Source organism: Phoxinus phoxinus (genome assembly GCF_949152265.1).
Source record: "Phoxinus phoxinus genome assembly, chromosome: 5".
NCBI lineage: Eukaryota > Metazoa > Chordata > Actinopteri > Cypriniformes > Leuciscidae > Phoxinus > Phoxinus phoxinus.
In genome coordinates, this window is record NC_136880.1 from 10,167,473 (window position 1) to 10,194,016 (window position 26,544).

Consider the following 26,544-nt stretch of genomic DNA (forward strand, 5'->3'; position numbering starts at 1 on the left):
ATATATATATATATATATAAATAAATATAGCTGCAAGCAGCGATGGAGGGCCCAAGCCGGTGGCAGCGCCAGCCCGGTGCCTTTAGTGTAACTAAAGGCACCAGGGTGGCGGTGCCACCGGCTTGGGCCCGTAATCGCTGCTTGCAGCTATATTTATTTATATATATATATATATTTGTAAATGTGTTTTGTTTTTTTTCTGAGTGGATATATGACTTGACTGTAATATTATATCCCACAGGGGGACCAAGGCATATGCCTGAAAGGAAAAGGCCACAAAAGAGTAAGTGCATGTAAATGCAATGATTCATACTTTGCTAAACATTGCAACTTAACCCCTGTTAATTCGCTTTAGTTCAATTGCTTATTTTTTTTAACTACTACAACAGACAATTTCCGGTAGTCACAATTTTATTTATTTAATGAATTATTTAGCAAACGCTTTTATCCAAAGTGACTTACAAATAAATACAATATTTACAATACAAACAGTCAAATCAACAACAGGGCAACAATACTGTATGTAAATGTCGTGACCAGTCCAGCTAGTCCAGCGTAGCACACATAACCATGATTATTCATAATAGATATAGAATAGGAATTAGTATTATTGAGATTATTACAATTGACAAGCTATAAAATCCAACAGGCTTAATTAGTCAAATTTGACCAAAATGCATTGCCAAGTAGTAGAAGTAGCAGCAGTGTTCTTAGTTGTGAGCTGTGGCTTAGCAGTAGTATGGTTATTCAAGCAAGCATACCACATTGGAACCGAGAGTAATTTGGTTCCATGATACATGTTTTGATTAGTGATAAACATCACTTGTCATCCTTGCAAGTCTGGTCACTACTTAAGTATTCATAGTTGTGTTTATTTTGTTTCTAATCTAACTATCTAAAAAATATTTGAAATGTGTTTTTGATGTTCACAGATTGCTCCTACCATACTCGCCTAGAGGCTTTCCCCATCAGGAGTGTATTAAGAGAAAGAGTGAGAAAGGTTAGACAGTCATAAAGGAACTGCAGAGTGTAGGCAGTATGCAGTGTAATATAGGATTTAGAAACTTCCGTGTGTTTTGGCAAATACTATTATACATACCATAATTGTTACGTTGATACTTTTTATGTGTTCAGTCTTTTTGAATTACAGTTAATGAAGGAGTGTCTTCTGAAAATCAGTGAAACTCAATGCCTATAATCAGACATAATAGCCTTATGCTAAGAATGGATTTTATTTTTTGTCTTTTCTTACATTAGGGCAAAGCAGAAATGCTGGTTGACTGGGAGCCCTGTCCAGTATGGTATGTCTTATTCTGTTCTTCTGCTTTATGAATTAATGCATTCATTATTTATTTACTTAAACTTTATTTTTTTGCTACAATTTTTTTATTAATCTGTTCTGTTTCAGATTAAACAAGCCTTTTAAACAAGTGTAAAGCACACATCATTACCGAACATATAAGTATAACAGTTTCATTTTCCATCTATGAAGGACCACCACCATTAATGCATGCATGAAGGTGGTGGTCCTTCATAGACGGAAAATGAAACTTATACTTATAAAAGACATGTTCGGTAATGTTTTAAGTTTATTGGAAACCCCAACCAGTAACAGAAAAAAAAATCCCTTCTGTTTTTAGTGGTGAGCAGTGGGCCCATTCCTGGCAGCCAAAGGATTCACTCCAAAATAATGAAAATAAATAAAATGTATGTTTTGAACTCCATTTTGGTTTCAGCCTATTTATTAAATTGTTTCTGTGCTGCATTTGAAGTTATATCTCATCTTTCTGTAGTAATGAAAAGGGGAACATCTCCAAGAATATGACCTGGAGTTTAATCTCGAAAGGGAATGTACTAGAAATGTACTTAATCCAACTGAATTTTCTTTTTCAGATGTTATTCAAAAGCATGTTTCATATTTCATGATTATAAAGTGCACTGTTATTTTATTACAGTTGACGTGTAATTTGATTTCATGTTCTGTTTTCTGTGCTTTTAAAAAAATAAGACTGTCCTTCTTTATACTCGCACATTATATCATATCTTTTACATTGTCTCTCTCACTCTCTTCTACTTCAAACTCATCAGCTAACTGGGTGTTTTATGTCTTAAACCAAATGTAATTTCATCTCAACCCTCTTGAACCAATCGTGTCATACAGTAGGTCCCTCCACTGTGGTCATCAGGAGAAGAGCTCCACATTCATCTAGATCTCAGCATTGCTACTCACCCCTTCACCACCACCAGTGTCGGCTCCATGTAGGGGATATCCCTTTTCATATCATGCATTTCTCTTAAAAGAATGTCTTGGTGTGGTCCAATTGCCAAAGACTATAGTTTCAATTTGTTATGCACCTTGTCAATAAATTTGTTTGATCATTCTTTAAGTCTCTAGTGAGTAATTAAGCAATAAATAAGCATTTGGAATATTTTCACTTATATTTTTGTGAAAGAACACAAATACACTACAATAACACTTGCAAAAGATGATCATTTTTGTTTTTACTTTTCCATACATAAATTTAATTCAAAACAATATGAGGATGAAGTGGTTGAGACAAAAAGAACAGACTACATTGAGCATATTTATATGTGAAATTTGTTTAACTTTACAAGTGGATTCTTTTTTAATTAAAATGTAGGTAAAATTTAGATATTCGAATTATCCATATATAATTTAATCAGGGCTCTCACGTTTTTATAAAAAAATTGGAGTGAGGTTACATTTGTTAGGAGAGGAGCCACTCACATATTTGAAACAGTGGCCCCAAGTTTTTGCTTGCAGTTCAATTTTATCTATTGTTTATCTAATTGTTTAATATCTAAACAGACTAATTGATCCAAATAAAATATATGATTTTATCTTCTAGAACTGAACAGTTTTTGTCACTAGTTAAAAAGCCAAATATTGATTTATTGAGAAGGTCTTGATCTGGAGAGTAGCCTATTTCACACATTTTGTAATTCTTTAATATTATGATATTGTTTGTATACTTATTGCATCTAATGCTGACATATTTATAAGTGGCAGTTTATTACATTCATCAGTTGGTAAAACAAACATTTGCAGGCCATAATTAAATAAATAAACATAATGTTAAATAAAACTTTTTTTTTTTAAGTCGCTCTTTGAAGGGTAGCATAACTCCCGCCGACAATCTTGAATTCATGTCTATTGTAGCCTACCAGCTAAAACCACAGATTTGAAGTCTTGGCGATTTATTTTTTCATCCTAATCATATATAAATATAGCATAATGTATGTTTCGGCTGTATAATGTATGTTTCTTAATATAGAATAGTAAAGACATATAACATTTATAACATTATTCCTGGTCGGGAAACCAGAAGAACTACAAGTATGGTGACTGATTTGTACACTTTGTAAGAAGTTCAATGGCGCGTCTCTCGTGGGAATTGTAGTTTATACAGTTTTTTCCCCCAACTGCTTACACACAAAATCTTTTTTATGTCACACGATTTTTTTAAACCTCTCACTCAAAGTGCAAAACTGCACACCACATCTACAAAAACAATAAACTATTTATCAGCCTTTGACTCAGTTTTCAATTGCATAAAACACTTTTTTTTCAAAACACTAGGCTACACACAATTTTGTGTGTGCAGTTTTGGGAAAGTTTTGAAAAAAGGTGACATAGTTTTAAAAATGTGTGCAAGCAGTTGGAAAAAAACTGTAAATAGTGTACATTGGAGACGGCCCTGATGGTTGTTCTACAACTACAATAACAGTCAAATACACTTAATGACCTGATAGCCTCGCGATTTTTTTTCATCTTGATCATTTAAATATAGTATAATGTATGTTTCAACTGTAGGAGATTGTTGATATAATACACTCACCTAAAGGATTATTAGGAACACCATAATACTGTGTTTGACCCCCTTTCGCCTTCAGAACTGCCTTAATTCTACGTGGCATTGATTCAACAAGGTGCTAAAGGAATTTTTTAGAAATGTTGGCCAATATTGATAGGATAGCATATTGCAGTTGCTGCAGATTTGTCGGCTGCACATCCATGATGCAAATCTCCCGTTCCACCACATCCCAAAGGTGATCTGGATGGAGATCTGGTGACTGTGGAGGCTATTTGAGTACAGTGAACTCATTGTCATGTTCAAGAAACCAGTCTCAGATGATTCACACTTTATGACATGGTGCATTATCCTGCTGGAAGTAGCCATCAGACGATTGGTACACTGTGGTCATAAAGGGATGGACATGGTCAGCAACAATACTCAGGTTGGCTGTGGCGTTGACACAATGCTCAATTGGTACTAATGGGCCCAAAGTGTGCCAAGAAAACATCCCCCACACCATTACACCACCACCACTACCACCAGCCTGCACAGTGGTAACAAGGCATGATGGATCCATGTTCTCATTCTGTTTACGCCAAATTCTGACTCTACCATCTGAATGTCTCAACAGAAATCGAGACTCATCAGACCAGGCAACATTTTTCCAGTATTCAACTGTCCAATTTTGGTGAGCTCGTGCAAATTGTAGCCTCTTTTTCCCATTTGTAGTGGAGATGAGTGGGGCCCGGTGGGGTCTTCTGCTGTTGTAGTCCATCCGCCTCAAGGTTGTGCGTGTTGTGGCTTCACAAATGCTTTGCTGCATACCTCGGTTGTAAGCTAAAATTGTATAACCCTAAAACTAACCCTACTCTGGAAACTGGAAGAACTTCAAGTATGGAAGCTGATTTGTACGCTTAGTAACAAGTTCAATGGCACGTCTCTACAGGGGGGAGCGTGCCTATGTTCCCGGAGCCCTAAGTGCCCACAGCTCTTTGTTCCCACAGAGGGTTAGGGTTACCCTAACCCTAAACCTAACCCTAACTAGCTGTAGCATAACATAGCTGTAACATAGAGCTGTGGGAACAGAGGGATAACCCCAACTAGGGAGCTGGCACAAATCTCATCTGAGACTGCTTGTCTCTTTGCCCTTTCCCTTTCTCCTCCCCCTCTCATCTTATCCGTTTCATCGATCTGTTGAAGGTTCTGATTGCTGTGTGACCAGTTTTGACTCTTTGTGTAGTGCTTTCTAAATTACAACATTTTGTAGGCAATGATAAATGGATAATGTGTAAAGTTTTGCAGTGAAAGTTTAACAAATCTGACTCATGTGTCAACACTGGGGAGTAGTGTTTATAGTTTGGGGGAAAGGGTGTGCTTTTTGATAAACGGTGTTGTGTTTTTGAAATTTGAGTTCAAATCCATAGTTATAGTGTTTCAGCAATCGAGAAAAACTGTAACATATACACCTAACAGATAAACATTACTTATTATGATAGATCTTGTTTAATTACAAACAAGGTTGATTGTTTGAAAATAAGTAAAAAGACATGCATTAAAGTAATTAATTAATAATGCAGTTTGATGTTAAACAGTTTATCTGTAAACAAGATTCCATAGTGTGATGTTTTTATCAACTATAAAAATGTAAAATATTGTTTTTCAATAAAGTATGAAAAAGTAAAAACAAAATATCAATCTTTGGAAATACTTTATTTCTTGTCTTTCACAACAATACCAGTGAAAATACACCAAATGCATATTTGTCAAACAAGCCATAAGGCTGTATTTAAAAACATTGGACTGTGAGGTTAAGTTCACTTGCAAAAAGCACCAGCAGAACAAAGAATTAAGTCATCTGTCAACTGTAATAATATACAATATAAATTATAATCGTAAAATAAAAACGGTGTATTTTTCTGTTACATACTATAATGCATCTTTGCAGTAAATAATATAAAGTTACACAACAGTTATATACACTCAATCAAGTAGTGATCCATAGGCAGCCTCCTCTGGGGAAAAACAAAATGTCATAGACTGACACAGACACTGCTGCTTCACCACAGAATAAGTGAATATTAAGAAATGCAATCAAGAATGAGTTTTTACATTAAGGCCTAAATGTGATGATAGATTATAGATAAATTGTCATGAGGTCACCAAGGTCATCATGTGCTTACAAGATTTCATGGCAATCTGCCCAATTAGACAATATTCAATTTTACATTCTGGTCTAATCATTGTGCTACAGGGAATGTCATAAGGTCAACATGACATGATTCATTGCTCAGCAAATTACAGAAATCGGTTCATAACATTTGTTGTATGCAAGTCAAAAGTTTAGCCTAACGTTGGTGCAAAAGGAAAGGTCACAGGGTCACCACAATTAAGGGGAGTCTCTCTTAAAAGAGTATACACTACCCTAATATCATTTGAGCCCAGTAATTACATCTGGAAATATCATACATGCAAAGTTTACATTTTTGGATAATATTGGTGCACCTATACTGAGAGGTTTGTGCATTTTCAATGAACTGTGCAATGTGCTTACTAAATTGCTTGTAAAATCTAAAGACACAGTTTGAATTTTCAACAAGATTTTGATGTGGTTAATCAATCAGCATACTAATAATACACAGATATAGGGCAAGTCCATTTCCTTCAACATAGTCCTTCGAGCAGCTTCCATCTGGGGAAATACAGAAAAACAAGAAAGCAAGAATTAGGATAAGAGGATGAATTTCAGCTGTTTTAGAATAAGTAAGGTGTGTAAAGCATTAATAAAATACACAAATGAATTATTAAGAATAACAGTAAGAGGGGGTTATTCCAAAAAACAAACAAACAAACATACATAATAATAAATTACCTAAATTGTGTTTTCCTCTTCATCCTCACTGGTGTCTGGACTACTGAGGCCACTTTGATCTTCCTCTTCAACATGTAGAAGGACAGAGGCCTCAGGACCTAAGGCAGTCTTGTACTGTTGGAGGACCACTTGGAACCTTTCCGACACCTCTGACAGTCTTCTTCTTAAGAGACAGCAAAGTCCCTCATTTCCCTGGTCTACGTCTCAAAATACAAACGAGATTACATTAAAGACAAACTATATTAAAGGTTGTATCAGTGATTTCAGGCCCAAACATAAATTATCACATTCATCTAATCTTTCCTAACGATCCGCTAGCTGACCGCCCCATAAGTAAAAAACAAAATGACCCGTCGAAAAACGTGTCTCTGTAGGCAGCCTAGGCTCTGAGATCTGCACACAAAAACAATTGCGCTTACCACAACTCAAAACCAAAATAAATAGTGTTCCAACCAATCACCGACAGGGGTGGGTGTTGTGAGGTTTTCGCGTGCAGCCGTCATAGGCAGCCGTGCACGAGCGCAAAACCTCACAACACCCGCCATGATTGGTTGGAACACTATGTATTTTGGTTTTGAGTTGTGGTAAGCGCAATTGTTTTTGTGTGCAGATCTCAGAGGCTGCCTATAGAGACGCGTTTTTTTGACGGCTTGCTTATGGGGCGGTCAGCTAGCGGATCGTTAGCAAAGATTAGATGAATGTGATAATTTATGTTTGGACCTGAAATCACTGATACAACCTTTAAGATTGCTTCATAAGGCCAAATAACTTAAATGGAGTAAAAAGATATCACCAATTCAAATCTACATATCAGGATGATTGGCATTTTTATGTGTATCGCTGACATGGGACCAGGCTAGCTTCTGTATAAAACAACTTAAGGCAACATGGCTCACTGAGGTGACTTCATGGAGGGAGGCCCAAAGCAGCATATATATGTCTGATAGCTGTTTTAAGTTAACAGTTTTCTTCTTCACTACAGTTGTGCTGAAGTAACACATTTTGTTACTTGCTGACCAGCAAAGTTTTCTATGTTGACTGGAGGAGATAATAATAAGATTAATCTTGATGTTATGCTAACCCCATGTAACACATCAGGACACAAATTCCAATGTTCAAATTATTTTGTTCATTTCCGCTTTCCAGTAACAGACATAGTATAACAAATCTGCACATCTTTCAAGCAAATGTGAATCTTTATAGCCTTACTGACTTGTTACCACAGCTACAGTAACAACTTTAATCCCCATTTTATGTATATCCCAAAGGACCACGGCAAAGAGAGCCATAACCGTTCTACTCCATCCAAGTTCTGTGACTGATGTGTTTTGTTGTATGTTTTTAACACATTAGATGGACAGGGTTTTAATTGAACTTACCCAGCCAACTTGTTCTTGAGAACCATTGCCAGGCTCTGCAACCACGTGCAGTGTTGTGCCATCTCCAAAACCAAAACTCTTGTTTCCTCATGCAGTCGCCTTGTTAACATCACTTGGTCGTGCACTCGTTTCTTGATTGAAATGTTTGCTAAGAATCAATAACAGTTATATGTATACATGAGACAATCTTGCATAATCACTACAAACATTTACTTTTTTTAATCAAATTGATACATAAGAAAACTGAAAATACACCATTAAACTAAATTAATATTACAACACTCAATATGTAACATGCATGCCTTAGTTCAGTATACTCTATAAAGCAGAACTGTAAATAAATTCCTGTGAAGCATCTAAAAACAGACATACCACTGCCATGAACCTCCCACGGCCATATTTGAGACACAGTGCTCTCTCCAGTTAGGGAATGCTCCACCACAGCTACGTCAATGGTTGTTGCAGAGTCTAGTACAAGATCATTGTATTTCTGTATCTCCTGAAGAAGGAGTTTTTTGTCTTCTGCCAGCTTCCTTCGAAGGCGATGGCGAAACTTGCTGCTGTCTAGAAAGACATGAAGTACAGAGGCAGAGGTTTTTGACAGAACTCTTCAACAAGAAAAAAATTATAGCACCAAAAAATTTAAAAGCAAAGCTGCAGTTATTGAAGTATGTGAAAATTATAATGTAGACTGACATGGGAAACAAATTGTCCAGTGTGTAGCATTTTTGGGGGAATCTATTTGCAGGAATAACTAACACACACTTTTCATGATTGCCTGAAAATAATAATTGTGCATTAATTCATTTAGAATGGGCAGTTTTTTATCTAAATACACTCCCCTTCCACGGAGGCCGCTATGTTGCACCTCCATGTTCCTACAGTAGCCCACAACGGACAAAAAAAACACTGGGTTTAGATAGTACCGCTCACATTTTCTCGTCGGCTACCGTAGCTTGGAAAGATAGAGGTGAGGGAAGCTGGTTGCAATCGTCAAACCTTACTGATAGATACGACTAAATCCTACAGACTGGTCATTTAAAGAACAGAATTCAATGATTGAGCTGAACTGTGCTACTACATTATTTGCTAATTCCATGTTGGTGGAGTAGGATGCATACAGTAGCCTGAATTTATCCACCTAATATATTATATAGTTATACCATTCTGACGGTAGAGGGTTTGCTTCCGGTGCCTCACACTAAGGTAGAGCCCCTCAATCGATTGCTGCATTTCTCTGTGTGTTGTGCCTTGACTGGCATGAGATGTATCAGGTGTCTCTGTAGAAGATATAGTGAAAGCAAATTCACTGTTAAAACAACACAGAACCGTTTCTCTGTTTGAATTTTAATCCAACTTATTTAAACTTTGTATGTGCACTTCCTGCAGGGAACTGGAATATACTAATAAACCTGAGATAAATGTGGAATCACATTAGATGATGATCCGCCTACTATTTTTTGCTGCTCTTTAATATAAAACATAAAATTTAGATTGTAGAAAGGGATATTTGTTGTTTCTTTTATCTGGTCATGCTTACCACCAGCTGCCCATTCCTTTACATCAGATAGCCACTGTGACACCACTTCATCTGTGTAATCTAGCTCTGTTTTTTGGTCAGCTAGCCTTGCAGTCTCATCATGGAGTCTCTGACAAGTCTGATGAACAGTGTTATACAATAATCAGGATTAAAACTTTGTATGATTAACAACAGGCCAAGTAAACACAACAAAAGGACACACAAAACAATTAATATGAGACTTACCTTCACATATCTTGTGGAAAGTGCCTGATGTAAAGAGAGATTTTTTTTCTCGTTCCACCCCATTGCATGCAATGTAAGCATGTCCACCCGTGCTGTTGAAAGCAAATAATGAGGTTATGATGATCAATCTAAAAAAAAGTATACACGAATATTGCAAACTCCGATCACCTGCTTTGGACATATATTTGGTCGTCAGGGCACAACGTGAGAGGTAGCTGTTCACTTGCTCCACCTCCTCACCAGCGGTTGTCCCTGCTCCTTCCTGGTTCCTGCCACTCCAATTAATCTGTTAGTAAAGGGTGGAAGAAATTCAATTTAATTTAATTTATACAGCCCAATATCACTAACCAAAATTTGCATCAAAGGGCATTACATTCCATGCAAGAAATGGTTATGCAAAAAGACAAGATAATATAGTGTAGCTTAACTTATATTTCATATCATTAATGTGCTTGTAAATATTACAAATGTACATATGATGCCAAAATATTATACACACCTCACACTTAGTAGCATGGGCTCGAGCATGCATTACACTGAGAAAGGGTTTCATAGTGGTCAATTCCTGAAGAGCAGGAAGGACACTAGCAACTTTCTCCAGGTATGGCCAGTATTTGCATGCCACGTCCATTGCGAAGAATTGTGCCTTGGCTGGCATGAGCTCCCTTTGAAGGTAAAGAGGGTAGGCAAATATCTCCCCCCTGTACATATTAAGGGCTTTCAAAAGGAACCCATGGCGACATACAGCAACCTCCATCCCCTCTTCATCCAATTTTGAAGCCCTCCTTGAAGTTTCCCTCGCTGCTGTCCACTGGGAGTCCCCACATGTGCCTCTTCCCTGTGTCTATGACACGCATAACAAACACGACAAATCAAATAAAAGCAATGGCGGCATTCAATATATGACATTTATTCTCTCAATTTGATTTTGTAATTGGTAGGCAAGAGTAATTGAAGTGGGGGTTACGTTTATTATTGTAACAACTATTTTGTCAACTTGCATTTTTCACTGCTTTCTGTATGGTGTCAACAAATCTAGACACCGCACTGTCTTCAGCCACAAAGAGCCCCTCAAAAAAGCCAGGATCATCAGAGCTGAGGAAGAAAGAAAAATAGAAAATCCATTCATGAAATATATGAAGTAAGAAAATAAATCAATAAAAAGACTGGAAGAAAGATCACCTTCCGTTTCGGCGAAAGCGATATAGCTTTCTGTTTCCATCTGCTGAAACAGCCAACATTTCCGGCATGCCGGCTGGGCAAGTGAAAGGAGCACTACAGCAGAGCTGGTCTTCCTCAAATGATGCATACGAAAGCTCTAAGAAGCTGCGCTGCAGTGCATCGCCATTGATAGGTCCAGACTGGAAAATATATAGAATGAAATAGTATTTTGATATTGTCTGCTTATGGAATTTTTTTTTATAAAATGGTAATAACATTTACACTTACTCTTCCTCCACACTTAGTGCGATGTTCCAGCAGCTTTGCGAAGGCTTGTCTGGAGAATCCCGGAGAGATGATCTTGAGTTCCTGGAGGGAGCTCAAGACGTCCAGTGTATAAAGTGTGGAATTGGTGATGGAGGCTGGCCAATATCCACTTCTTAGGAGGTCTTTAAAGTCAGGGGTCCACTGCTGCTGGCATGTTTGACATTCATACAGTGGCTGATGCAAGTCAAAGCGCCCTTGGAACCAAAAAAATAATTAAAAATATAATACACATTTACCACATACTTAATTTTACAACACTTAGTTCATTATGCACATTGTGAATGGTTGAGAGACATTGCACAAGTTCCACAGCACACTAGTGTGAAAAACATAAAATCTACCATATATATATATATATATATATATATATATATATATATATATATATATATATATTTACCATTGATGGTAATTTAAATCACTGGTTTGCCTGGTAACACAGTAAAGTTTGTGCCTCCACAGGAGCAGTCTGGCACCTTCACAGTTGGCAAAATGCAAGCTGGCAAAAAGAAGGAAAACCAATTATTTAGATATATAACTGTCTGCAGACACACATTTAACAGCAAAATTAAAGCTTTCATGAGAATGTACCTTGCTCATGGGTGCAATATCCATCTTCCCCTTTAATGATGCATGTGGTCGGAGGAATGGCTTCAAAAAAACCACGAATCACGCATTCCCTGTTGTGGAGTGGCTGTTTTTTGTGATGCAATACATCACAGTCCCCACAGAACCACTCCTCAGGAAGACACTCTCTGCACCCAAGGAGAAAATAAAACAATATTATAATATAATACATTATTACAGGTGAATAACTCATATAAAGTACTGTACACTATATTTAAGCTATTTCACTTTTACTAGGTTTGATTTTATTGTATAGGATTGCATAGAGCCTCAGTGTTTAGCACTGTCACCTCACAGCAAGAAGGTCCTAGATGTACTTTTCTCATTAATGTGTTTTTCATCTGAGTATCTAAGTCTTCTCCCATCCCAAAAGACATGCATCTTAGCCTATAAAGCAGGGCACTCAGCAAACCTACCCTGGGTAATTGAAGTTTGGTATTAATGAAAACCAACCTAATAACAGCAGGCTCGTTGCAAAGGCAACACAGGGGATGACCAACAGCCTCTTTTGAAATAAGGCATTTTAGGTGGTATGGTCTTGCTTCTTTCCAGCGCTCAGAGGCTTTCTGCTGCCGAAAAGACCATGATGATGCAGAGCTACTTTGAGGCTGAGCAGCAGAAGAACATGACGCCAAAATATCAGAGAGCCTCTCCATATTTTTTTCTGTAAAGAAAATCCAAAAATAAAGCGGTAAGGGATCATTTACTGTAGATAAGGAACAATTAAAAGTCAACTGATCAGTATTAGAATGAACACTTTTTTTATACTGTACACATGCATAAATTAATTCATCACTGTGAATTACCAAATTCCTCTTGATGATTTAGTTTTGTTGAGGTTGCAGTAAGTGGAACCTCCGCACTGGATGACAGGGAGCACTCAACCGTGGGGTATGTGGCTGTAAAACAGCACATAGAAGAATAAGAACAAGTTAGGCTATCACACTCTATTCTTGTTCTTCTTTTCAAACTATATACTAAACAATTTATGAAATCAGACATATTTTTGTTAGGTAGTTGGTAGTGTCTTCTACATTAGTGTCACTGAAAGGTTTATCTACTTTTTAATGTCTTTTTAGATATTTGAATATTTTAAACTCTAAATAAACAATTACATTGTTCTAATTTGAGTTGGTCCAACATTGTCATAGTAAATTCCTACAAATGTCAAATAATCCAGATATAACCTGTAGCGGAGGCTTGGCGTCGCCCTCCTCGCCTCACCCTCGGCTTACCACGTCCTACAGAGTCTCTTTTAGAGGTGTGTGGAGGGTCTCGTACACGTTTCCTCTCATCAGCTGCTTTCTGTGTATTGGAGTGAATATTTCTTCTAAGACTGATGTTGATAAAAGTACGGTAACCAAAAGTCAGGTAACTTGTGAAAGGAAAACACAACATAGTGTGTTAGTAAGGTGTTGAACAGCTTAAATGAGCCTTGGAATAGATTCTCCAAGTCTCTGTAACTCAGAGGGATGGAACTGCATATACTATTATTATTATTATTATTATATTCCCTTATTAACACATGTCACAGAGCATGGTAGGATGCATCATTCAATATACCTGTATTAAATCTTCTGCACTCATCATTCTTACATATTCCTCATCACGTTTTACTTTAATTTGTTATGTTTGTTATAAAATGATTGAGGTGTACAAAAACTCTAACTTTGGCTTCAGCTAGAATGTGTTCATGTTTCAGCTCCAGAGCCATGCGTCTCCCCTCTTGGTAGTGGGGATCCTTTGAATCAAGTTTATGCTTGGTGGCCATTGCAATGCAGTCAGACACAGACAGACAGTCAGACAGACAGTCAGATACAGACAGACAGACAGTCAGATACAAACAGACAGGCTGACAAAGATGGGTAAGACAGACAAGTAGACAAAGACAGACAGGGAGGAAAGAAAGAGCAATAGATACAGACCGTGAGATAGATAAAGATTGAAGAGATGGACAGAAATATAGATACAGTGAGAACAGAGAGGATGTAAGATATAGAAAATGAAGAGATAGAGGTTGGCTCTTAAAAGTGCCTTTGGGTTTTTGACAATCAGGTTCGGATAGGTTAGACAGGTGATATGTTTTACAGGATCTGCAGGGAGAACAACAGAAAATGTTAATTATGTAGTGTTATGTTGATATAAGATTTAAAAAGTGTACCCTAATAGTGAGTGATTCCCATTTTCTTATAAATGCTTAGGATAAATAAATACATATCACGTTGTTCCTATTTCCTGTGCTACTGTTAAAAGTCGCGTAACATTTTTTTAAATTCATTTTTATTAATATTAATATATATATATATATATATATATATATATATATATAGAACCTATATCTAGGACTAGAACATGTTTTTTTTTTATAAAATCGTAATTTTATTAATTTTGGATGTGTAAATAATGCTTATGAATTCATCTTGCTTATTAGACTGTTGTAAGCGACTTACCGTGGTGGAATCGCGCTGGGCAATGGTTTCTGCGATGGTCGCACACACAGTGACGTGTTGCACAATATTGCGCCAAAATATCAATCATAATTAAAAAGTACAGTCTTAATATTTTATATCCGTGCTCAAAATTTTAAAGGGGTCAGCAAATGTCCAAGTGAAGGAAACACGAGTATGTAGCCATTACATTTAAACACATATCACTTCCCAGAATGCATCCATCTCTTTGCCAAAGGATATGTCCATATAAAGTAATATAAACATTTCTGCAGTAGGCTATATAATTAATTTATTACAACTTCATAATCAGTATTGAGATGAAAGTTCTATAAAAGTAGGCTATTCTTTTTTTCCTTTTTTTTGGCGCAAAAAAACAAAACAAAGTAGGCTCACTATAAACCATTGCAAATTGAAATACCATCGACAATTATAAAATATCCCACAATAAATTAATGAATGTTTTAAGCATATAGAAAATATGCAGTCCTGCAATTATGTCGTTTTAATGTAGTCCAAAATTATATGAAAAAGAGAGGAAAAATCGTGATATTACCGAATTAGAAAAGGGTTTCAGCTATCTACCCTCAACGTTATGGACGTGAGGGGGAAATTACAATATGTGATCGAAAATTATCAAATATCCCACCTAAATTAATGAATGTTTTAAGCATATAGAAAATATACCGTCCTGTAATTATGTAATTTTAATGTATTAAATTATATAAAAAAGAAAGGAAAAAGAGTTAGTGTTAAATAATTAAAGTTCAAAATTCAAAGATGAGGGATTTCTCAAATCTATCGGACGACCCTCTCCGTTGTCAAGTGACGAATGGGGGTACCCTCAACGTCGGCTTTGGACGTGAGGGGGGAAATGACCAAACGGCATAGCCTATGTTGCAAAGAAAAACGTGGTGCAGGCACGGAAAATACGTCCCATTGAAATACATTATATTGAAAGTCGTGTTGTGTGGCACGAAAAAAAAAGAAGGAAATTCGTGCCTAGGACACGAATCAATTCGTGTTGAGTAGCCTACCGATTAGAAAGCAATACAACAAGGATTCAAATCTCCTGATTAAATGTTGAGTGAGTAATGTAGCCCTTAAAGTTTACAAAATGAATAACAATTGTAAAAAATAAATAGTGTGCTCTCGGAAGAAAGACATGGTGCAGGCACGAAAAATACGTGTCCCATTGAAATACATTGAAAGTCGTGCGGAGTGACACGAAAAAAAAGAAGGATATTTGTGCCCTTGGACACGAATAAATAGATTAATGTTGAGTAGCCTAACGAATATAAAGCAATAAAAACGAGGATTAAAATCTCTTGATTAGAGTAGCCTAATGTAGCTCTTAAAGTTTGCAAAATGAATAACAATTGAGAAAAAACAATACTGTGCTCTCGAAAGAAAAACGTGGTGCAGGCACGAAAAATACGTCCCATTGAAATACATTAGATTGAAAGTCGTGCCGAGTGACACGAAAAAATGGGGCAATTCGTGTCCATGAACACGATTCAATAGATTAAATTTCGTGACTATTTCACGAACTGCCGTGAGACTGGGTTGGCCTACAAGGCACAACAAATATATATGTATATATATATATGTGTGTGTGTGTGTGTATTTTGTAAATTTTAAAAAAAAGGAATTTTAACCAGAACAAATCTAAAATGTATTCCCAAAATCATGCAGCCCTAGTTTCTCTTGATATCAGCATGTTCACAGGTTTTTTATAATTTTTTTTTAGGTACCCGTCCTGTTGACTTCAACATGAGCATGAGGAGGTAAAGTGAAAAATCAAACACCTTGGAAATGACAGGTATGTACTATGTTTCAGGAATGGCACAAAGGTGTGTGACTGGTTAAGTCTCTGTCTTTAGGTGTGTTAAATAATGTGCTTTTTTTGCCATTTGTTGTGTATCTTTGGATTATGTTATGTTGTAAATAAATCCAAACAATCAAAAAGCCATTCTTTTTTAAGTCTCCTCATTCTTTGTGCAAGGTAATGCAATGATAGTGCCTGAGAGCTCCTAATAGGGCCATTATGGGAGGGTCTATGTCTTTCTCAGGTGTGAAACACTCAATATTCATGGTGGTTAACGCCTACTCGCATAAAGCTTTCTTACACAAGACATGTCATACAAATTTGAAATCAATATATTGTCTTATCTGAATGAGTATTCAGGATGATTTTCACATAGTTTTGGAGCAAAGATTCTAGGCTACGTGATACAATTTTCAAAAGTCTTGTGAAGAAATAATCAGTTTGGGTTTCTTGACCTTATTTCAGTGACATTTTTTTATTGTCATTTTCACAAACTACGCATAAATGTTATCTCAAAACTACAAAATTTTACATACATGCTGCTGACATATTATTGTAGCAGAGTTTGTGCTGAATGCAGTGTAATAAGACCTTAGCCATGAAAATGTCACAAGTAACAGAAATAAGCGCAAATGTTAGAGCATGTCAGAACACCTCCAGGACCCAGAAAACACCTCAGACCCCAGAGGGTTAAGCTCTAACAAGCTATAACAGACTCACCTTGAAGTTTCTAATGAGTCTGAAGGCCTTAATTAGTTGGATCAGGTGTGTTTAATCATGGTTGGAGCAAAACTATGCAGGACAGTGCGCAGGATTGGACATCCCTGCTATAATGTGATATGGATATATTTGTGTTTGCGTTAATGTCCATTATACCTTTGCCTTTAAGGTGATCCTGCAATTGGAGACGGTGTGACGTTCGCAACAGTCATGTCGAAACTCCAGCATGGTTTTGAACCACAACTTGGTTAGTGACCTATACAACACGTTCTTTCTTGTTCTATTTTCTTAGGATAACTTTTGGCGCTTTTCCACTTCGTGGTACGACTTGGCTCGGTTCGGCCATCAAAAGTGGCTTCAGTGTCTGGCAATTGGAGAATGTGCTCAGGGCACTTATGTCTGAAAATAAAGACTATTAGCCATTTACTTCAGAAACACTTGGAAGAACTCAAAACTATTATTATAGTGTTTCATATGGCCTTAGGCCTTGTGTGCATGGTTCAACAAACATATGGACATCAAAAACATTGCATCTAGCTTTATTAATAAAAAATATTGCATAGTTTTATTAATTTGGGTTATTCAGTTCCCCACGACCTGCAAAAGACATTGTACAGTGGGATGAGTCATAACTACATATAGAAAACATTTCACATTGCACAAGAAATGACTGAAACGTCATAAATCCTCATTGAACAATAAATCACATTACCTGTGTCTTCTGGCAAGATAATTGGCACAGAAATTGAGGGCCTTGCAAAACTCATCTCCTCTAGTGCAAGCCTCCTCTCTTCGAAGGCCTGCTTGACCTTCTTGAGCTCAAGGAGCTGCTGTAGAAAGTTGTTGTCCCCTCATTGGCTTCTTGAAGGTATTGCCTAATGTATTTTAAGACATCTAGCTTCTCCCTCTCCAGCTGCACAAGGTCCTGACTACAGCTACAGACATTCTCAAACTGCCGAGGAGTTGTGGCTGCAGTCTGGACCACTGAAGATGGAGGCTGAGGCCTGGGAGGGTTGTTTGGAGGACTACGAGATGGTAGGGGCTGGGAGATGGCAGATGAAACTGATGGTTCCTCTGAGCATGAATGACCTGACTCAGGCTCAGGTTGAGTTATCCCTACTCCTCTATGGATGTCAATACCCCGACTAATGCCATCTGAAGCACTTGTGCCAAGTCTTGACAAATCCTTTTCTTCCTCTGCTGTGAGAAGGGGGGACTCATTGGTCCCACCACCTGCTTTTTTAATTGCAGTCCTCTTCCTTTTTGCCAGGCTTGCAAAATCCTGCCACTTCTTGCGGATCTCCTTCACTGATCTTTGAACACCCCTGGTTGCAGTTAGTTTGGTAGCAATGTCCTCCCAGATGTTTTGTTTTTCCTTATTTGTATGGTGTCCTTTAAATTAAAAATAACATCTTTGTTTCGCTCTATCTCATCTAAAAGGACATTCATTTAATCTTTGTGAAAGGTATCTTTTCTTGATTTTTTTTGTTCAGCCATTTTGTCAGTGCCTCCGCCTGTAGGTAGGTGCTTTATATAGACTTGACTTGATTGCTAATCCACAACAGATGACAATTATTAGGTTAAACGTTCAGAATACGATTCCATAATAAGGTTATATTTCAGCACTTCGCAAATGGACACCGACTCTTAAGTAGCACATAGAACGCGTTCTTGGTAAATGCATTTTTGGGAAACGCACGTGGAATTGCTGCGTAACCTTGCGCTTAGAGAGCGGTCTTAAGAGCTAAGATACATCGTTATCGGGAAACCCGGCCCAGATTGTGATTTAGGCTACTTGAATCTTCAACTATTTCTGTTTATTGAAATGTGAGCTGCGCTAATTACGCTAGCCAGCCTAAAATTTGTTTTCGCAATCGCATTAATCATTTTAAATCACCTTGTTCTGTTTTCAGTTTGTATATAGTATACAGTATATAGTTCTATATAAGGGAATTTATTTTATTTTATTTAAACTGTTCATTAATTGAAATGTCTGAAATTGTTATTGAAATTGTTATTGCTACCGTGTTCTTTATTTAGGCTATTACAGTTCGGTCCGTGTATCATCCGATCATTTAATTTCCTATTTGGAATGGAATAACGAGAAATTAAAAAAACAGCTCGTTTATTAGTTTTTTTGTTTAGTTTAAAAAACGAAAATTTTTATTTTGGCTCGATTTTTAATTTTTCGTTTGTGGTTTACAAATGGGTTTATGGGTTCGATATTTCGTCCACGCATGTGGGCGGCGCTGAAACGCCCCTTTCATCTGATTGGTCAAACCGCTCCGCCTTCAGTACGAGCTTTTCTTTCTGTCGGCAGAATAAGAGTCAGTACGAGTGCGGCACTAACTAATGTCTGAAACCACCACTCACTTTTAAGTTGCACAATATTTGAAGCAGAAGTATGTTCCAGCGACCCCATTAATGTGAGCTACAGTAGGCTATGACAGATTATTTTAGCATGATGTATTTCTCATTGATAAATACAGTGCAAATAGCCTAGTTCCGTCTCTTTGGATAAAAGGGAAGTGGAAATAAAAATCAACATATAGGCTGAATTGTACCATATATGTCCTTAACATTAGATGTCCGTAGATGACCTATAACTGTTAGCTACGTTAGAGTTAGGGGATAACGCAGTTTGTACAGTATAAAATCATTATGGTTCCCATAAAACATGAAAACCCAACAACCCAATGGGAATATATCCTTGTTGTGTAAAACATCTGTTCATAATCCGTAATTAGGCTATACAATTTCAATAGGCTACGAATAGCACCGGGAGGCGTCTGGAATAACTGCAATGATCAATCCGCATTTTTAAGACAGCTAATTTTATAGGCTAATATTCAGAATGTCCTCGTATAATGCCAACGACCGCTTCCTTTGTGAAATATAGCAGACCACCTTTTTTTAAACTGTTATTTAAGATTATTTGTGCATATATGTTTGTGCATAAATGTCCGGACAGACAGACAGACGGACAGAAGTTTAAATGTGTTAGGCCTATATAAATTTAGGCACATATAACAAGTATTACAAACTACAATAGCCTAAACAGAACATGGCAAGCCATGGCAACTTGTATAGCTTACTTAAAAGGAAAAAAAATTTGCTGAGTAAAAACAGAGCTTGTGTTGTTGAATCATATTTTTTCTAGTATATCTTAAAATATAGAGCTCATGACAAATAAAAGTTCCAGATGGACAAATTTAAACACAAAAACCAGTGTGAATAACAACATCTTAGAGTGGCAAACTTTGAAGTAGGGTTCAAGTTTTAATTAGTTGTACAGCTTGAAGTGTAAATAATAACACCAACTAATATAATTCAGAATGATTTATTACCTTAAAATCTTTCTTGTCTTCAAATCGCGTTCTTCTTCTTCTGATGTAAATTCAATAATCTCACAGCGTGTCTTCCAAACTTGACGACAGCAGAGGACTGATAAAGTTTGGTGGCGCTTTGTTTTTGAGGTAATGGGCGATTTGCATCTCTATATGTTTTGCGCGTGTGGGTGTGGTCACATTAAAACTAATGAGCAAAGGTTAGAGAAACTGGATATCTTGTTGGTTTATACAAATTACTTAAACAGAGAATATTTGTTTTCGTTTTGAATCAGATCATTTAAAACTACACACTTAAATGTTTATACATATATAGAGCTTATAAATGTGTGACAAGTATTCGCTGAGTTTTGTTTATGTTTAGAGACGTGCTCAATAAAAAAAAGTTCATGAGACGGAGAGGCAGAAAGCACACCCTGTTTAATTTCTTTATTTTACAAAAGCACAACGTTTAGTTTTGATTGTAAGTGGACACGTACAAAAGTAGACATCTCACAGATTCTTTTTTCATATTTATTAAGTCTGTATGACCATAACTGACGGAGTATTTTAAGTCTATTCAGCTGCTATGTGAAAAAAAATCGTGCAAATCACGCCGGCGTGATTGCCGACCCCAGAGGGTTAACTCTGCAGGACAGTGGCCCTTCATGAGCAGGATTGGACACCCCTGCATTATAGCATTTACCGGTACTTTACCTGTGTAGATTTTAAAGGACAAGCTCATTCTACATTTGCCATCTTGTAGAAAGTCAAGATTCCTCTCTCCGTCTTCAGGACTGTCTCTCATGTCCATCTGGAAACTGAGCTCCTTTCCCCTTTCATGTCTTCAAGAGTTGTTCTCTGTACTTCTTTGAGGCCTCTGTTGCATGTCTCAAATTTCCATTTTAACATTATCCAGAGCAACAAACATTAACAGGCATATGGCTAAAGACAAAAAAAAGGAGAGAAGGAAAACATGACCCGTAATCTTTGACGATCGAAGGCGCATGTTGTTTTCAAATTTACATTTTCAGATTTGCCATTTGTTGAATAACCGTTTACAGCAATTTTAGTATTCTTACAGTTAGATTAGCGCAGTTCATATGAGCCCCAGGACGAAAAATAATTAATTTGATTGATTATAATTCAATTATTCAATTATTAATTTGATAATAATTAACTTCTCTCCTGCCTCACAACTGTACTTTCAGGGCTACATGAAGTGGCCATTTTTGTAGATCTCTCACTCACTAACTCACCACTGACCTATAAAGGTGCGTTCACACTACAAGCGACACGTTACCATTAATTTCAATGGGGAGCGGGCTTTTTCCGGCGACATGCGCGACCGCGGCCGTTGGCGACCTGATGGGGCGTGTCTGGCGACGCGACAAAGTTGAGATCTGTTTAACTTTATGCAAATGAAGAGCGACTTTCGGGAGCGACAACCAATAGGATTGGAGCGCGCTTGATCCTTCTCCGCTCAGCCCCCGCTACAGTGCATTGACAGAAAGATGGAGGAAAAATGTATCCTTGCGGTTAGCAATTTGCCCATTTTATACGACATGTCTCTGCCCACGTACAGGGACATCTTTAAAAAGAATGATGCGTGGAAAGGAGTTTCTGAGATCGCGGGGATTCCAAGTAGGTTTAAATGATCTGAATAGCTTGTAAAAGTAACTATGAAATCATTTGTTTTGACAATGTGCTACGTGAGTGACAGCAAACAAAACCATAAACGTAACGTTACCATAGTAGCCTTGCTAATATTTTAGTGCTGTTTACACTCTCAATGCACACGTGTATATAATGTAGGTTACTATACTATTGAAATGTATGCTAGATATTAATACTGTATTAATGTACTGTATAGCCTACTGATATTAATATTATATAGCCTTTGTATTCTATGAAAAATACTGTTTATCTTATATCTGTATACAGATGTATGCGATTGTATTGCAATATATTACAGAATAAACAATAGGCCTTTACTACGCTTACTTATTGCATCTGCTCATACTTTGTTATACATTTTCATAAAAGTAAAATTTATGTGTGTGCTCATGCATCTTTTTTTTATTGTTAGTTGAAGAATGCAAAAAAAAGAGGAAAAACCTCCATGATATTGTTATGGGAGTTTTCAGTATTACTCTGTATTTCAGTGATTTTTAATGAAGGCCCATCTGTTTTCTCACTTACAGTGAGAAGGGGCTTTGTGTGGTAATTTACTGTGGTGGGGAGTCAGTAAGGATAAGGAGAAGCACATGGTCAAAGGGGTCATCTTGAGTGCATTTGTACTTTATAGCCTAAAGGTTAAGAGGGCATTTACCCTCGTGAGCCAGTTAAAGAATAAGACAGACTGGTATCTATATCTCTCTTCGGAGGGGAGGGAAATGAGTAAAAGGCCTTGGGGGGATTTAAGATATAAAATGGACAGAGACTGCTTTTCCCTTATCTCTCCTCACTGACTCGCTGTATGTGTGTTGGTGACGAAGATCTCTCTTGCAAGAGAATAAATACTTTTATAACTTTTGATTTGATTCTGAGTGTCCCTTATTCAGTGATGATGTTTGTTTGAATTCTTGCCACAACAACTTGGTGTCAGAATTGTGGGATTCCTTGGACGTGATTCCGGGACTGACGGACGGGCGGCGGCTGATCACCTTGGTACTGAAAAGTTCCAACCCTACCTCGAGAAAAGAATTGAGAGACGAGGGACCGTTTCCGCCGTTAGGACCGGATCCGGCCACTGGAATCAACGAACTCAGAGTGGCACAGAACAACTTCTCTGAATAAGGTAATTAAATTCAGTTTAATTTGGGGGAAGAGTGAAATTGAACCATATTGGCTGAGAACTGTTTTCTGTGGTAATGATCTGAAATTAATTGAGGTCTGTGACAGAACAAGATATTTCAAGCAGATAAATAATCTGGAATTAATTGAGAACTGTGACAGACCAAGACATTTCATACAGATAGGTACCTGAAAATTAATTGTTCCACCACGGAGCAAGTTATTTTTGGGTGCTGAGACTAATTGGGGGAGCCAAGGAAATCGTAACAGATTTTTGGTAAACCATAATTAGGAGAGCACTTAATAGTGCAAACCCAACCGACTTGGGTTTAAAGAAAAGATCGGGTTTGTTTCAGAGACGTCTGACAAATAAAGAGAACGCGCGCAGAGGAAAATCCACAGAGAACAGAGAGCAGCCAAAATGGGAATGTCTCAGAGCAAGATTATGAAATATGATACACCGGTGTACTACCAAATGAGAAAACATTATGGTCAGAAATGTATGCAAGATATTGAGAAATTAATCAAGCATCATGATTTTCCCGAAGAGGGAACATTGAGCCTCACGAGGCTGAAAGTGGTGAGAGACTCAGTGGAAAAGAGTAGTGAAAAACAACCGGGTTGTTGTTGTAAATGTGTTAGGCATGTATGCGAAAAATGTGAAAACACAGTAGATTGCTGGCTTGAAGAAGCAGATAAAAGACAAAGAAGACAAATGCAAAAAGAATTAGCAGGAAGGAAGAATGAAAAGTGTGAGAGTCTGCCTGTATGTGTGTTTGCACCACAAGAACCGACTAACCCAGAGTATGTTTGTGTTTCCCCACATGAAATTGCGTTGAGACCGGCACCGCCGGAGTACAAAACACACTACCCAGGAGTCGGATTGACTGCGCTGAAGTTCGATCCCGACCTTGACTGTTCTCCATCGAGACCAATCCAGCCGCAAGCACCAGCCGGACCGCAACTCGATGCACAAGGAGAAGAGAGAGAGAGACAAGCACGAGCCGCGCTGGCAGCGCGTGAAGCGCAGGAAGCGGAAGAGGAGCAAAAGGACAGAGAAGCAAGAGCTGCAGCGCAGGCAGCACAGCGAGAGCAGGAGGCGATAGAAGCCGCACGAGCAGAAACACAACGGCAGCAAGAAGCGACGATGGCAGTGGCACTCCAACAGCTAGCGGTGCAAGCGGCACACGCAGTGCACAAAGACTTGGCAGCGCAACAAGCGGCCAGGCACGTGGCCCAGGGCGTGGAGGACGAAATCACGGAGATCACGGACGAACAGAGAGGAGCCAAGCCGAAGAAGGTCGTCACAAGATCACAGGTCAGAGATGAAACAGTTAACATCACAGCCCCGATGGTGGAAGTGGCGGGACCTGACGGCTCGGTGATGGTCTACAGACCGTGGACTGTAACGGACATGAAAGAAGCGATGGCTCATCTGCCGAGCCCGGACGACGCAGGTGACAGATTTTCAAGCGAACTTGTCACTTTCTGTCAGGAGTTCAGCCCCACCACACAAGAACTGAAACGACTGTTAGCCGTGAAACTGGGGGCCACGAACTGGCACAAAGTGAGTTGCCACATGCCAACAACCGAGCAACGAAGAGTGCATGGGGACTGGGCACATGGAACCAACACACCGTATCGAGACGCAGTGAAAACCCTCACAGACGAATTAAAAAAGGCGTTCCCAGCACGAGTGGACACAGAAAAGATCAACAGCTGTCGCCAGGTGAGAGAAGAGTCCGTTCGTGACTATTATGCCAGACTTTTTGATGCATTTCAGAAACACAGCGGTATGACAGAGCCGAAGGACAGAGGAGTGCAGCCAAGCACGTGGGAGTGCCATCTGCAGAGCCGCTTCCTGGACGGACTGAGACCTGAAATCTCACAAGCGGTGAAAGCGAGCTACATCGAGTGGCAGAGCGGGCGACTTACAACCGCCTTAGCGCACGCTATGCATGCTGAAGAGCAGCTGCTGACAAAGAGAGACAAAGCCGTGAAATTGAAGGCGGACAGAGAGTTGCAGCTGGCCGCTGTACAGATCAAAGCTAGCACGAGTGCACCACCAGCGAGACAAAACTGGGCCAACAAGAAGAAGAAAGTGTATCAAGGAAAGTGGAAATGTGGACTTTGCGAGAGCAATGAACATGACTTTTTCAAATGCTCAAAGTGCCGAGTGTGCAAGGAAGAGGGACATTGGGCTAAGGATTGCCCGGAGGCGATGAAGGCGGATTGACTGGAGAGGAACGGAGAACAGGAGAGGGGAGGGCGAGCGACAGGCATTCAACCGGCTGCGAGAAAGGGAAGTGAAATTTTTTTAACACACACACACAACACGCACAAATACACTGATTCACATAATGCTCTTTGCAATGAAGAAAATGCTTGCAAACCTTTATGTGTGACTGATGAAAAATTGAATAATGCTGTGTCTGCTGAATGTTTGAGAATGTACAAAGGTGCAGGGTTTTTAAGACTACCGAGATATCCCATGTTAGTTGATGGTACGATGATAGATTTTCTTGTGGATTCGGGAGCAGCCCGATCCACAATAAGGCCATATGACTTGCCATGCAAACCCAGATTGACAGATGTAGTGTTTGAAAGCACGTCAGCGTCAGGGCATGATATTTCAGACAATTTCACTGTGCCGTTAGAATGCGAGACGGAGAGGGGCAGAACATTAAAACATGCGTTTTTATGTTCTGCATCCTGTCCAGCTCCATTATTAGCGAGAGATCTAATGTGTGAGTTAAATTTGAAACTCACTGCTGGCCCGATAGGTATTGTAATTGAGGAAGAACAGCAGATGTGTTGTGCAAAATTTGAGCCACAGTGGGCTTACGAGTGGCAGATTAAAGATTCTGATTGGGCACAAATGATTTTGAAATTGGCAAAGGATCGCACAGTATCAGATAACAGAGAAAATATGATGCCTGACAAATTGCATTGCACGTCACATGTTGTTATTGAGCGTGAACCACAGTTTGAGGAAGAGTGGTTTAACGGGACAGATAATGAGAAAATGCGGTTTGATAAACTTTTTTGGAGTGAGAATGTGTGTGCGCTCTCAGCTTGCCTGTCAGAAAAACAAATGCAGCTGTATTTGATAGCAGGAGTGTCTGCGCCACACTTGTCAGTAACCAAGGGCAGAGCGCAGAAATGGGAGGAGTTGGGCCCTTTTGTGAGAAAATGCATGACAGCCACAGACTGGGCTGAAAGGGGAGACGGGGTGAAACACAGTGAAAGTGCAGGGGCATCTATGCTAAGCTGTGATTTTGAGGTTGATGTATAGAGAACTGTGACTGCTATTGCAAAGAATGTAATGGAGAAACATGATCACGGAGCTATTTCTGCCACAGACATTCATCCTGTTCTGGCAGAAATACCTTCAACTTTGTGGGCAAAGCACAAATATGATGTTGGTTTGATTAAAGGTTGTGAACCAGTGGTAATCACTCCAAAGTCTGATTACAGGCCG

General features: G+C 38.5%; 2 protein-coding genes and 1 long non-coding RNA gene across 5 annotated transcripts; 1 reads left to right on the top strand and 2 right to left on the bottom strand.

Moving 5' to 3' along the window:
* The first annotated feature begins 238 nt into the window (after nucleotides 1-238).
* LOC306999277 lies at nucleotides 239-2,349 on the top strand. Of its 3 annotated transcripts, XR_013797806.1 has the most exons (5): nucleotides 239-283; nucleotides 933-1,000; nucleotides 1,258-1,301; nucleotides 1,641-1,707; nucleotides 2,162-2,349. It is a non-coding gene; the product is annotated as an uncharacterized lncRNA (long non-coding RNA). The 3 variants fall into 3 exon arrangements; XR_013797807.1 differs by lacking the exon at nucleotides 2,162-2,349 and having other exon boundaries at nucleotides 1,641-1,816; XR_013797808.1 differs by lacking the exons at nucleotides 1,641-1,707; nucleotides 2,162-2,349 and having other exon boundaries at nucleotides 1,258-1,494.
* A 5,713-nt stretch (nucleotides 2,350-8,062) lies between these two features.
* On the bottom strand, nucleotides 8,063-12,063 carry LOC306998935 (uncharacterized protein; the record flags this gene model as incomplete). Its single annotated transcript, XM_079613333.1, has 12 exons — nucleotides 11,911-12,063; nucleotides 11,720-11,818; nucleotides 11,281-11,513; nucleotides 11,014-11,192; nucleotides 10,833-10,926; nucleotides 10,331-10,675; nucleotides 10,000-10,117; nucleotides 9,832-9,923; nucleotides 9,607-9,724; nucleotides 9,230-9,346; nucleotides 8,439-8,630; nucleotides 8,063-8,214 (listed from the first exon to the last, which is right to left on the bottom strand). The coding sequence occupies exons 4-12, from the start codon at nucleotides 11,079-11,081 to the stop codon at nucleotides 8,063-8,065; spliced, it is 1,296 nt and encodes a 431-aa protein (XP_079469459.1). The 5' UTR covers nucleotides 11,082-11,192; nucleotides 11,281-11,513; nucleotides 11,720-11,818; nucleotides 11,911-12,063.
* Nucleotides 11,277-13,741, bottom strand: LOC306998936 (uncharacterized protein; the record flags this gene model as incomplete). The annotated part of the gene is made up of 5 exons (XM_079613334.1): nucleotides 13,616-13,741; nucleotides 13,134-13,251; nucleotides 12,753-12,845; nucleotides 12,400-12,610; nucleotides 11,277-11,361 (listed from the first exon to the last, which is right to left on the bottom strand). Exons 1-5 carry the CDS (start codon nucleotides 13,715-13,717, stop codon nucleotides 11,277-11,279), a joined length of 609 nt encoding a protein of 202 aa, XP_079469460.1. The 5' UTR covers nucleotides 13,718-13,741.
* Between the last annotated feature and the right edge of the window lie 12,803 nt (nucleotides 13,742-26,544).